The 14022-nt window shown below is 37.1% G+C and overlaps 1 protein-coding gene across 1 annotated transcript; it reads right to left on the bottom strand.

Annotated features, from left to right (window-relative positions):
- Window positions 1-1490: 1490 nt before the first annotated feature.
- LOC113239186 lies at window positions 1491-9402 on the bottom strand. The gene is made up of 3 exons (XM_026476058.1): window positions 9386-9402; window positions 2351-2532; window positions 1491-2277 (listed from the first exon to the last, which is right to left on the bottom strand). Exon 3 carries the CDS (start codon window positions 2244-2246, stop codon window positions 1722-1724), a length of 525 nt encoding a protein of 174 aa, XP_026331843.1. The 5' UTR covers window positions 2247-2277; window positions 2351-2532; window positions 9386-9402; the 3' UTR covers window positions 1491-1721.
- Between the last annotated feature and the right edge of the window lie 4620 nt (window positions 9403-14022).

Here is a 14022-nt window from a genome sequence, read left to right as displayed (position 1 = left end):
ACCACTGGAACTAATTTGGTATCATACACTGAGCAAATGTCCACATTTACCTGTGTAAATGAGTTTGCAGCACCAAACACTAATTGAATTACCAAGGAATATAACAATGTTGTCTGGCAACAAAGCATATCTGATTTCGGCATTACGTCTTTGATATCACATTGAAAACAAATCAACTAGTACATAACCAGTTGATTTATTGAAAGGGAGCAGTAAATGTTATTATGTTGGCCTTATTCGCCTGAGAGGAGACCCGTGCACAGCGGTGAAACGTGTAAATGGGTTGATGATGATGATGACGATGATAGTACCACCACCATTACCTATTAATGTTTAACCTTGCGCTTACTTACATGTGGGTGAAATTGTTGAAGCAAATAGCATTATCTAATACTACAATCTCTTGTACACACAAAAAAAATGTTACACTTGGGTGCAGCAGATACATTATAAAAAGCACAGAATTAGGTTTAGAGTAAACAACGTTTTTCAACTTCAACTTTTGTGTCTGTGGCTCCTCCGTTTTGCGCGACGATTTCACGTCAAGGTTGAACGACTAATTTATTAAGGACTCGGTGCGATGGTGAGATAAATTGCCGGTTATTAAAATTAAGCGGTTATTATGCAAATTGACAGTTATAATCTTTTAGTCAGTTATTCACAGGCAGAACATCACTTGGTTGCTAAGCGTCGTATTCTAGAACTCTACTCAATGCTCAAGTCAGGATTGCACTGGAAATACGACCCTAATGGCAGGGACTTGAGTATGATTTCGAGTGCTTTAAACCATACTGAAATCCTGACTAGAGCACTGAGTAGAGTTCTAGAATACGGCCCTAAGAGTGACATCTCAAAGAATGAGAAGCATAAAATATAAAACCTTTGTGTATACAATGAGATTATAGCGTTAGATAATGTAAACTATTTGCCTAAACAATAGTCCATCATGGTAAGTAATAATATAGGTATACCAGAATCTCATGGCACTAAATATTACAAAAATCCAATCACTTTCACCTGGCAATGTTAACTTGTCACATGTTAATTCAAAATATTACTTGTGAGAAATGTCCATCTGCTAAATTTTTTTCACTTGCACATAATGATTTTGTAGCAATAATTATTGAGAATTCTCTTCACTCTCAAGCAAAAAACATTGTAATAATGTTTATTGCAAAATCAGCAACACATTAGGTCTAAGTCACAATTCATGGTTTAGAACTTGATCTTTGAAATTTTAACAAAGCCAAATCAATGTACGTGATATTGTAATATTCATTGGTACTGGTGCTTGTCAGCAAGACTAGCGTGTAGACAATGATTGGCAAATATAAATGGTAAATGGCGTAAATGCGAGTTACTTCAAACTGCAAACGTAAACAAATCTAACTCTAACAATGTAATCGAAACATTTTTGTTTAATTTTAAAATGTGACAGAAATTACTTACCTTTCTCTTTTTTTTTTTTTTCTACCTTTCTCACACACAAATTCATACAGATCTTAAAACATGTATGAGGATAGGTCAATTCTGGTCAATTAAAATATATGAAGCATCATTTTTTCCTACTATATTGATGTTGCCCACTACACATTTAAATTTGTCTAAGTGCCATCAGATTCTGGTACACGTATAACAACTTCAATAAACAAAAGTGAATAATATTATTAAAAAAGTATCAGAAACTGGTTTAGTTGCCCATGTTCAATGTCATTAACAAGTTATATTGCTATACTATTGAGATAATCATAACGGTATCGCCTTTGATCCTGCAGATGTCCAATGCGAGAAGCAGTATTACAATCACGGCAAACACCGCAGAAAGCACTTGTTACAACATGAAATGGACTCTGGTAATAAAAACTTGAATCTTTCAAATGTTTGCTTTTCTTGTGACATCTCACATGTAAATATATTTCTAGAACCATTAGAAGAACAACCAGCAAACTCGGACAATTCATAATGACAGTCGGAATTAGAAGCATGCGATAACTAACTGGGTTTGAACCATCCATGATTTTTTCTTTCAATGATTGAAATTTCTTAGTCTTCGTTAGGTATCCCTTGGGAAATTTTATGTGTTTCTTCTCGTGGTCTGTAGTAGAATGGGTTACATTATATCTGAAGTCATTTAGAGAAGGAGGAACGTTATTTTCAATTAAAGGCTCTCCAGTTTCCTCGTTAATTTGATAGAGGGTGATCTCCCCTGTTTCGTCATCGCAACAGAAGCCTTGCATGTCCGCCATCGCGTGCCGCTTTATGGATGAGATTCTAAAACTGAAAATAATTACATTACAATAACATAAGATGGCTTGAAAATATGATTAATTTAGAAGAACTAAATACTAACCAAATAACCACACTGCGATGTTTTACACAGATTCATTTCTTCTTTATTTATTAGTGGCTTGTTTTGTGTCTTTCACAATTCCGCCAATGTCACGTAGGTAGCCCCTACACGGGAGGAATGGATTTGTTTTCAAATATAATTTTGACCCTTACTGCTGTCTGTGAGACTCGAAGCGGGTTTATCTAAAACAAAGCACGCAATTGCAACATCACAGGACAACACAAAGCATAGCCTAATAAAACAGGGTTGTTAGTAAACTTTTTAGGTATATTAATGAGTTAAAGCAAGCATTGTAGTTTTAGACAGGGGTTCTATAAGAAATTAAAAGTAAAAAACCAATTAGATAAAATAAAAAAAAAGGAAAAAACAAAAAAAGGGAAAAGTATTTTACAATTTTAATTGGTTTATTGCCAAATATTTTTTTTTTAATTTTAAAAGGAAGGGCTAGGACTCCTCGAGGATGCACTTTATGTTGTTTGAACGAGGGACATCTTGAGGGAGTAAATCGTAAAGAGAAATGTTCAGCTTAGGGCAGTTAAAAAGAAGATGGTCTGTGGTGCCATTCTCAACGCCACACCCAGACAGAGAGGTATTCCTTATCCTAATTTTAGCAAGATGGACAGGTGTATATGCATGCCCAAGCCTTAGGCGACAGATGATGAGTACGGCCTGTTTACTGAACAATTTTTGTTTAAAAAACCAGGTATCTCGTAGTAGTATTTAGCTGCCCGGTTTTTCGTGTTTTGCCAATCGATCTCAGTAGATGGTCATGCGCCAGGGTGAGAAGATCATGGTGGTAAACTTTACCATAGGTTACGGAGCCACTGGTGATGGCCTGTTTAGCACTTAAGTCTTCAATCTCGTTACCGGAAATACCGCAGTGCCCTGGGATCCATGCCAGGATAATGTTAAGTGGTTTAAGTTGGCATCGGTACAATACTATTCGGATTTTCAAAATAATGGGGAACTTGTTTTTGAGACGGAACGGATTTGCTAATATTGCCTGGAGGGAACTTTGAGAGAGACACTAAAGATAATGGTTTTACCTAAATTATGGGATTCAGCAAACTGGATTGCCTCAAGGAGAGAGACTGCTTCTCCGGTAAACGCAGAGGTTAGCGGGGGGAGTTTGTAGTTAAGAAGTTGTTGGTAGGCAGGTATCCATACGGCTGATCGCACAGCACCACCTTCTTGCAATTTAGAGGCATCCGTGTAAATCGGGAGCCAGCCTTCTTATTTGGTATCTAATTTTTCTTTTAAAGAGAATATTTGTTAATGCCAAAATGAGGATAACTTCTGGTTTAAACATTAGCCATTTATAATTATTATTAAATATTGGGACACGAGTGAACTGCTCTATGGGCAGGGAAGGTTTCCAGAATTTGTTAAAGCTATGGAGCACACATAGAGTTTTATAATTAGCAGATTCCCTCGTCGCCTGCGACAACATCTCTAATCGTTCCAGAAGGGGGTGAGAAGCATGTTGCACTGCTTTAATAAAGAATCGGTCACTGCGGAATTGCCTACGACGGTAAAGGATCCATGCATTCGATTTGAAGTCCATTAATCGGGGATGATTACATAGCGCCCAGAATTATGCGAAGACATTTGGATTGTATTTTAACTATTTTATCCAGAGGTAATTTATTACATGGATCCAAAAGGAAGGAGTCGTAATTCAAATGGCTACGGACTATTGCGTTATATAGCAGTTTTTGGGTAAAAGGATGTGCACCCCACCAAATACCCGCGAGGGCACGGAGAACGTTAGCACATTTACCGCTGATGTAGTTAAAGTGTTGAATCCCACTTAGTTTGGAGTCCAAAAACATGCCCAAGAATTTGACATGTGTATCTACGGGCATGTAGTCACCTTGACATAAAATCTGGGGGGATGGGATATTCCTTTTTCTACAAAATACAACACAACAACACTTGGGAACCGACAGTGACAAGCCATGTTCGGCTAACCAATCGCTCAGAAAGGTTAAGGCAGAAGTGAGGCGCGATGTCGCTTTCTGGACTGATTCTGATCGTACATACAGGGCTACATCGTCAGCATACTGCAGGACCTGGCAGAACGAGTTAACCGTCTTTTCCAGATCCAACGTGTAAACATTGTAGAGAAGGGGGCTAAGTACAGAGCCCTGGGGTGGCCTTTCCAGGCAGATAGGGGAGGAATACAAGTACCATGGCAGCGAATTTCGATAGATCTGGCTGTAATCGAGTTAACAATAAAACGCACTAACTTCTCAGGGACACTCAGCTGACGTAGCTTACTTCTGAGCACCGGAAGAAGGACATTATCGTAGGCGACTGCTATATCCAGGAACACGCCTACGACATACTGTTGCTTTTGAAACGCTAAACGAATATCTGTGGTTAGGATACTCAAGCTATCTGTAAGTGTACTGGATCCCTTTCTGAACCCGAATTGAGTTTTTGCCAATAGACCGTGCCTCTCTAAAAACCATTCCAGTCGATTCCTTATCATATGTTCCATCACTTTGAATAGGGTAGAGGATAGGGCAATCGGTCTGTACGAATTGCAGTCGAGGGGATCTTTGCCGGGCTTAAGAAGAGGGATGATAATTTGTTTGTTCCACTCATCCGGTATTTAACTAATTTTAGATAGTATAATTTTGTTTTTTCTGACGAATTTACGAGGAATGAATATGGGATCCCATCTATTCTCGGAGCAGTATCCTTAAGTCCGTTAAGTACCATATACAATTCCAGTAGAGAGAAAGGATCATCTAGTTCTTCAAAAGCATAGATATAGGTGAAAGTATGTAACGGGAGATTGTCCTTGTTTGGGACTGATGGGGGTGCTAGCTTGTCCGCAAATGAGTGAATCCAACCAGAAGGGTCGTTTGAGGTGTTTCCTTTAGGGCGTAGAGAGCCGCGGAATCTTTGAATCTGTCTCCAGACTACGGATGATGGATTACGAGGTGACATGCTTTCGCAGAAATTTGTCCAACTATGTTTTTTCTTTGGGGCCAGAACCCTTCTACATTGGGCTGCTACCTGCTTGTAGTGTAGGAAGTTCTCCTTAGACATTAAATCATTGTACTTCTTTTCTGCCTCCTTCCTTTTACGGAAGGCGTCCGTGCGTCAGCGTCCCACCACGGAGGTGAAATCCTTCTGCGCGTTGTTTGTTTCTGAGGGATGTTGGTGTGTGCTGAAGTTAAAAGGGTTTCCTTGAATACCCTGTATGCCGTAAGACAACTGTCCGGCGTCACGTCAGGGAGGGACTCCACTTTATTATTGATTCCCATTGAAAAAGATGACCAGTCAACTTTATTTAATCTAAATTTTAAAAGTGGGGAAGTGCAATGAACTTTTAATCTTTTATCCGGCAAAGAGATAAGAATGGGGTAGTGATCACTGCCATATGTACTTTTGAGAGTGCGCCATGTTAAAAGAGAAGCCAACTGCGGGGAACAAATTGTTAAGTCTATTGCACTGCGTGGGTTCTGAGTTGGGTTGGGCCTGCTTGTGGGGCTGCCGTTATTTATAACGCACAAATCCAGCTCATCCAGGAGGTCAACAAGTAGGGTACCAAATGTATCTGAACGATAAGATCCCCAGGACTCATGGTGCGCTTTAAAATCGCCCATAACAACTGTAGGGAAGGGGAGCACTGATATAATGGAGCGCGGATCTTACAAAACAAGAAAATTAGGGTGGCGAATATATGTATATTGACACCAAAGAGATATCATCAATCCTTACTACTACGGCGTTAAGTATATCTCTATTGTGTGAGGGGAGATGGATTTGGGAGAAGAGCAAGGATTTATTAACGAAAAGTGCGCTCCCTCCATGTCCATTGTCTCTGTCATCACGGAGACACGAGAAGACGGGCACACTGAAAATGTAGTCCGTGGGAAACCATGTCTCCGAGATGGCAAGGACTAATGGAGAGATTGTGTTTATTATATACTGGAATTCATGTTTTTTGGAATTCAGACTGTTACTATTCCATTGAACAATATTCAGAGTCATTTTAATGAGTAGATTTAAAAGAGGTAAAGCTTTTGGGGCAGTGTTGGGAGGTAGTGGGACATCACTAAATTTTTTCAGAATGTTAGTGACCAGTAACCATAGAAGGTCAAGGCAGTCATCATTAGGGGCGGTCTCTGCTGTGTTTGAGGAGTTACCTAAAGCACAGCCATTAGGAAGAGTAGAAGGACAATCTCTAATTATATTGTTGTGTGTTTCTCTGTCGTAACTTTTCCCTAAAGGGCCTGATTGTCGAGGTGTCAGAAATACTGTTTTTCTATAAGACTGTGTTAGTGAAGTTAGTTAGCTGGGTGTGCTAGTGGGTACCCATGATGTGTCCACATATGATCTTTTAACATTTGGGAATAGAGCAGCAGCTTCCTGAAACAATATATTGTCCTGTGACTTATGCAATTTTAATACATTTTTGCCAGGAGTGCTCAAGGCAGTTCCAGCTGGTGGCAAAATGGGTACCTGAACAATGCAAACATGTAGCATTATCCTCCACTACTGAGTAAGTCCCCCAGAGTGGGCACCTAACACCTAGGCTTGGATCGGCATTGGGTCTTAATGTGCCCGAAACAGCAGCAGTTGTTACATTGTATAGTGGGCAACTGGTAAGCATCTACTACTATAGACTATATATATTAGATATGTAATAAAGGAAAATTCTCGAGTGTAGACTTTGACCTTGAAATGTCAGCACAACTGTTTGGGTGGGGGTCCATGTAGTAACTCCATTATCAATCTGCTTGCGGGTTAGTCTTCTAGCTTTTAGCACAACACCACAATAGCCTCTACTAGCTCCTCCATTGTCAACTCAGTAGGGATACCTCTGATGAGCCCTAAATGTGTGACATTGTAATTCAGAATCACAGCTTCATATTTAAAAAATAAAAAAATAAAATAAAAGGGACTTTATTCTTCAACACAGGAAACAATACATAAACACTTAAAATAATAACTTAAAAGGTCTGTAATGAAGAAAAGGTTACAGCCTCAGCAAGATGCTGGTTTTCAGGCTTTACCTGGTGATAAAAAATTTTGACGTAGAAATTTAAATAAATTAGTTGCTGCAGACACCGCAGTATGCAATTTATAATTAAATATATATTTCAGAGGGCACCTCACTCACCGAAATTATACAACTACTATAAAACAACACAGAAATTGAGTAAAAATCTTAAATTATGAATCAAATGATACACGCACTGACCATATAGCAAAATAGGTATAAAAAGCATTATACTCACTACTTATATATAGAATAGGATAAACTAAGAATGAAATTTAATTGAACATTATTGATTATAATTATATATTATATTTACTTGTGTATTTTTGCTAACATACCAGAACCTAATTCACCTCCAACCAACAGCACGAAGTCTTCTGTTGTTTCAGTAGCCATTCTTTATACATATATTTGAAAGTATAGGATGACTTGCATGCTTTAATTGGCGGTGGAAGATCGTTCCAACATTTAGAAGCGGCAAAGCGGAAACTGCCTCTAAACGAGTGCAATCTAGGAGTTGGTGATAATTTAAGACTCGGGTAGCGTATCGTACGGGTGCTGCCCCCCGTCCTATCATTCCAAACTAGTTTATCTGCCAAATACGGGGGCGTCGGGTTACTCCTCAAAGAAAAGACAAGTTTGCCCAGCTTCAACATTCGCCTATTCGTCATGTTCAAAATGTTATAAGTATTAAGATAAGGGGTAATGTGCGACCTAGGCGGAACTGTATAGCAAAACCTAATACATGAGTTTTGGACTCTTTGAATTTTATTCATTGACTTTTTCTGTAAACAGGGACCATACACGACATCACAATAATCGACGATTGATAAAACAAGAGCATCCGTCAGCCTACGTCTCACATTCATACTCAAATAGGGTCTTATCTTATATAGCTGTTTAAGTGCAGCATAACATTTAGGTACTTTAGAATCCACATATTTGTCAAAGTTCAGAAAGCTGTCAAACAACATGCCAAGGTTCCTAGGTAGTAATGATTTAGATATTCTCTGTTTATCAATCATGATGGAAGGATCTACACCATCAATACACTTAATCTGATTTTTTGTATAAATGATTATTTATATAAAGGTAGTAAATGATTGTTCTTAAATTTTTAAAATTTGAGTCTTAAATTTCACAGCTATTGTGTTCCGACCAACCTTTTTTATTCCGCCATCAACAACATTACTAATTTTATTTTTGTTTAACAATTGACCAAAGATTATGGGGCGAATAGTAGTACCAGATGAGGGAGTTGTTTCCTGTTGTGAAACATGGACAATAAACGGACCTTTATCTTGTTCCGAATACAGTTTGGGCGGCTCAACTGTACATTGCCATCGCACGAGTTGAGAGTTGAAATTAATACGGTGAATAGATTACATAGTTAGCAGTCTAATCCTAAAAATTACCTTTAGGAAACTCGTAGTTTTGATAATAAAAAATATTTGAAATACTCGAAAATAAATGATAGGAAACAGGTTTTGTAGGTTAGGATAGCACAGCGTTTGGTCAGTGTAAATTGTAATTTGTTTTGTAATTGTAATTTCTGTCAGTGTAATCTGTGAAAATTGCATTGGGATCACTGGATTGGCTTGTAACCGGGGGTGTGGACGACTGTTATTGCAGTGGATCCGTTATAGCTTTTTTATTGGGTTTTGGTTGAGATTCATGATCAATATCCAGACGTCGTTTTGTGGGCATATGGCGTAAAGACCGGAAGAGATAACTACATTGGCACTGGAGACAGATCCCTGTCTGGGGGATCAGGGCGATCGGGAGGAACCCTGTCCATTGTTTACGACGTAAACAACGGAAGGGAGGGAGTTTAGTTAGTAATTAAGCACTTACCTAAACTGGTAAACATAAAACACAAGTATATACTAATATAAAACAGCTCAGAGACACTGGAACAATCGCCTAAAACAACCAAATTCCAAACACGTGTATCAGCTAACACACGCCAACCTCCACAGATTCATTTGCTTTATAATTATAAATGAAGACATCACCTGTTCATTTTTTGACAATCCAAAAAAAGGATGGAAAAACAACACATTCAACGTGATTTCCACTTTACGATGCAATCATAGACAACAGACTGGAACAAAATATGAACATGGAAAAATCACAAATCACTAATACAAAATAATATTATTATTATTATTTCCTTTAGGGCGACCACTACTATAGTCTTCAGTTTTATAAAAATAATATAGAAAATGTGCCAGTGTCAGTATCATTTACTACGGGTGAAAAATTTTTTGCTCTTTTACTGTCCAAAAAGGACAGGCTAATCAAAAAGTACGTACGTACGTCATCATAGTTCTAAGGGTCGTATTCCAGAACTCTACTCAATGCTCAAGTCAGGATTTTAGGGTCGTATTCCAGAACTCTACTCAATGCTCAAGTCAGGACTTGAGCAGTGAGTAGAGTTCTGGAATACGACTCTTGTATGGAAAGTGTTATATATTTGATGTCACCTATAACATAGAGGGCATAGAGCATATACTCTATATTTGAGGTAGAGGGAGAATAAAAATTTTAATGTTTAGAATGTGTTTAGATTAGTGGTCTGTGGTCTAGACCACAGAATAGAACACTATATTCGCAAGGAGGTCTAGACGCGTTCAAAGTGGATGACACGGTTTCATTTTCATAGAACTGGGCACAACATACCGTATCCCTTTGCCCATAACCTTACCATCAATATTTTTAAAACAAAATTTCTCCTGGTGATTTTCGGCAGGTAATGTCACGTTTTTGTGAATTTGTATTATTTTTTTACGATCTCTTCTTGAAATTTTGTTAATAATTATGTGATTACGTACCTATTTATCGCGTAGTGTAGCCAAAGTCGTAACCTTCGTGTTGCGTTTTAGCTGTGAAAGTACGATTTGTGTTGGCATGGGATGAGCACCCTCAAGCCTACAATATTCCTACAAAGTACATGTCGTAGATGAAGCAGGAAATACGGTATTTGTGTATGTAGCATTGTACTTTGAATATCTTGCGAATGTCCGTTTTAATCGACAGATTGTAAGATAGATACCATGTCTAATTGACCTAGTCCATCCTACAGACTGGCAAAACGCTTAAATTTTTATTAGACGCACTTCGTTTACGTACACGAATTTGTTCAATACAACGCGTCACTAAGAGCGAGTTTACATTTTGAAACTATAACAATGATTTTTGTGAAACTCGACCTATCCGATCCACGTATTTATTTTAGGTGATAATTTGTGTCGGTGTTCGATGCGATGCTTGCTTCCTAGGCGAATTCCATTGTTTTATCACAAGCGCTCTGTGCTACTAACTCTTTTTCACCCTAGGATATCTATAACTACAATTTGTTTTGCATTGACTTTTCTCCATCACATAGATTTTTCCTCTGCTGGCATGTGTCAAAAGTAAGAAAAGGATTTGTGTTCAATGTGTGATTAAAAAGTCATACCACACAGTCCCTTTCCAGTGTTTCATTTTATTAAAATAAGCTATAATTATTTTATTAAAATAAATGAATACCATCCAGTTTGGTACTGGATGGTATTCATTTAAGCAAGGTCCACCAGTATCTCAATAGATGCTGTAGATGCTGCAACATTTCACTTGTTATTCAGACACCTAGGTTATTTGGAGGGTGAGGGAGTAAAAACATTTTAAATGCCTCTGTGGCTGATAGGTTACCATGCTGGACTGCCACGCAGAGGTCCCAGGTTCGGTTACCAGGTCGGGAGAAATTTTTGTATGGCATTCATTTATTTCTCTTGTGAGTTTGTGTGTTATTTGTGGTTATCTATGTGTGTGTCCATAGCAGCCACGATACAGGGTTACCCTAGTATGGGGTTATGAGTGTTTGCATTAACAGAAAATAAAATTTTAATGGCTGGTGTGATCTCAAGTGATAGTTCTTCTGGTCAATGATTTTTCAGATCTGTTCAGTAGACATAATCTTGTGTTTAATAATCCTAAATACAAAACTAGTAAAAGATTTCTTACACATAGATATGTGACAGAGGTTGATGTGGTAACATATGTTTGTATATTTCCAAGAATCAAAACTGAGATACATCTAGATGTCTCTTGGTTTTACATTGTAACATCCATTACTCCCATCGAGTACATAACCAGAAATAGAGACAAAATGTCATTTAATTTGTTTGAAAACTATTCTGCCATATCATTACTGTGACAACTGCGCTCCAATTGGCTAGCCTCAGTTCAAAACAATTGACAGGTGTCGTCAACTGTTTCACTTCAAACAACCAATTAACTTGAGCTTTCCTATTATGGACGAAAATTATAAAATTACATATTTAAAATTTAATTACTGATGAAATGTGATTCTAAGATATTTATAAGAGCTATATCGCTAATGTGTTACCAGGAACATAAGGCCCTTATTTCGTTTCTATTTCTGGTTATATACTCGATGATTACTCCTGACTTGTACCAGTCTATTCCCGGGTGAACGCATATTCCTAACATGGCCATGATATGTAACTCCACCAACCCCACCCCACTTGTGGTGCATACACAAGAAATAGAGACAAATTCTAAGATCTCAATCCACTGTCTTGTGAAAACAGGGACAGTACAAAGTACCATAAAAACATAGTGTAAATAAAAACCGACTAGTTAAGCTGCCTCCATTCTGAAACCAATTTGGTTGAAACAACATGGCAGACAAGCATGAGGTTGTTAGTTATTATCTCGTGTAGAAACAGTCTTAATTTGTATGTTATTTACTTGTACTTGTCAATATACCTCCAGTTCGATATTCATGCTGCCCATTTATGCCAGCTGTAATTTAGGTATTGAGTAACATATACTCTTGCGTAAATTGATTTTGACACTACTGCCAGTCATTTGACATGTTGCAAATAAGGCCAACTGACTACTACATAAAGGCGCCTTGATGCTGCATTCACCGCATGATCGACCAGAGTCATGGTATAGTTTAATGAGTTGATTTTCCAACTCGAAGTCGTAGCACTTATTTTGCATGTAGTTTTAGACATAACCATGTAAATAGACAGTCTGTCCGATATAATGTTTTCAAATTACGAACTTTAGGAATGGATTTGGTACTTCACTCTGAAATTCAGACCAGCTTTCAAGTCTTACAGTTAGGGGCTGCTTAACCACTGTTGAGATTTAATTTAATTGACATACTTTAGGGGTTACACACAACAACAAGACTGTTCGGCTGCAGTAACTACAGTTAATCCTAAAACACTGCCAGCATCTATTATATCAATTTAATTAAGAGTTTAATACCCAATGAATAAACTGGCTGTTTTAATCATAGGTTATAAAGTTATAATTATATGTTATGTTGTAAAGTACTGTTTACGTTGTAAAGTGTATTAATTAAGCACATCATTACTGCAGCAGTGTGATCTGTCTCCTTGCACCCCAATATCTTAATATTGTACAATTAAATTGCAGGTCAAACAAGTAAGAAATCATTTGCAGAGACATGGGGAAACCGTAAGTACCACACACATTTATTCATTATAGATTTTAGGGTGACAATTATTTGTTAAACCTGCGATTATGATGCAAGGAACTGCTCTAAAATGCAGCGCGGAGTACAATAATAATAATAGTAATTATCCATTTACTTGTGAAAACACAGGTTATGTAGAAGCTGACATGTGTATTATAGTTTCACTGTGTCCGGCAAAACATTATTCTACAAATAAAGAAGGTATATTATACATTGTGTGACATATTTATAAAGCTTTTCTAAGACCTTAGTACTTTCGATAAATTATTGTAAATTTTTGGCGCCATAACGTTGATCATAACGTCTTGGAATCAAATTTCGGGTGCATTCGGACATATACAGCAGTTTCGTAGATATAATGTGAAGGAACAGTCCGTACTCGAAGATCCTTGAAATATGTTTTGCAGCTATCTATTTTTTTCAATCGATAAATTAGTCTGACACATCTTTTTTGTGCCTTAAAAACTGACTTTGTATTGCCCCATATTACACCGTATCTTAATATGGAAGCAACATAACCGTGATATGCTTGAAGAACCGAGTCTCTTTCTTCAACTTTGCTAAGCATATATAATGCAAACAGTTATATTGTTGATAGTCTATTATTTAATTTATTGTTAGGATAATATTATTTGATCCTCAAAGTTATAATTGATCTATTGTAAATGTGCACTTTTTTAAATAAACGATTTTTTAATATATATATTAATTGTTCCATCTATATTAGTTAATCTACAGATAAAATATTAATGAACTGCATTCAAGGTAACACTATCTTCAAGCATACTAAATTAACATTTGGTATTCAAAACTAATATTTGATCTGATCTTGTATTATTTGTATTTTAACGATTGATGACATTTATAGAATAGAATAAGCTTTATTGCACACAAAATAATAAACACTGACAATACAAAAAAAATACAATATATAATTTATAACCAGTTACTTTTAGTTTACTTTTAATATTGATCTCCTAATAAATCTTGGTTGCGCTTTCCAATCAGTAGGTTAGGTTAGGTTAGTATATGAAAAAGCAGAAGCCAATTTGCTTGCGTGTTCGAACAACTTTTCAGGTCAAATTATATTATAATGAATATAATATTAGTATACAAATATAATCAACATTTACT

This window comes from Hyposmocoma kahamanoa, unplaced genomic scaffold (assembly GCF_003589595.1).
Source record: "Hyposmocoma kahamanoa isolate Upper Pololo Valley unplaced genomic scaffold, ASM358959v1 99702, whole genome shotgun sequence".
NCBI classification, from domain to species: domain Eukaryota; kingdom Metazoa; phylum Arthropoda; class Insecta; order Lepidoptera; family Cosmopterigidae; genus Hyposmocoma; species Hyposmocoma kahamanoa.
The sequence above is the reverse complement of the archived record's forward strand: the minus strand, read 5'-3'. Positions and strand labels throughout refer to the sequence as shown.

Coding starts and splice junctions, on each gene's coding strand:
- LOC113239186 (XM_026476058.1), bottom strand. CDS start 2,246: ATGGCGGACATGCAAGGCTTCTGTTGCGATGACGAAACAGGGGAGATC.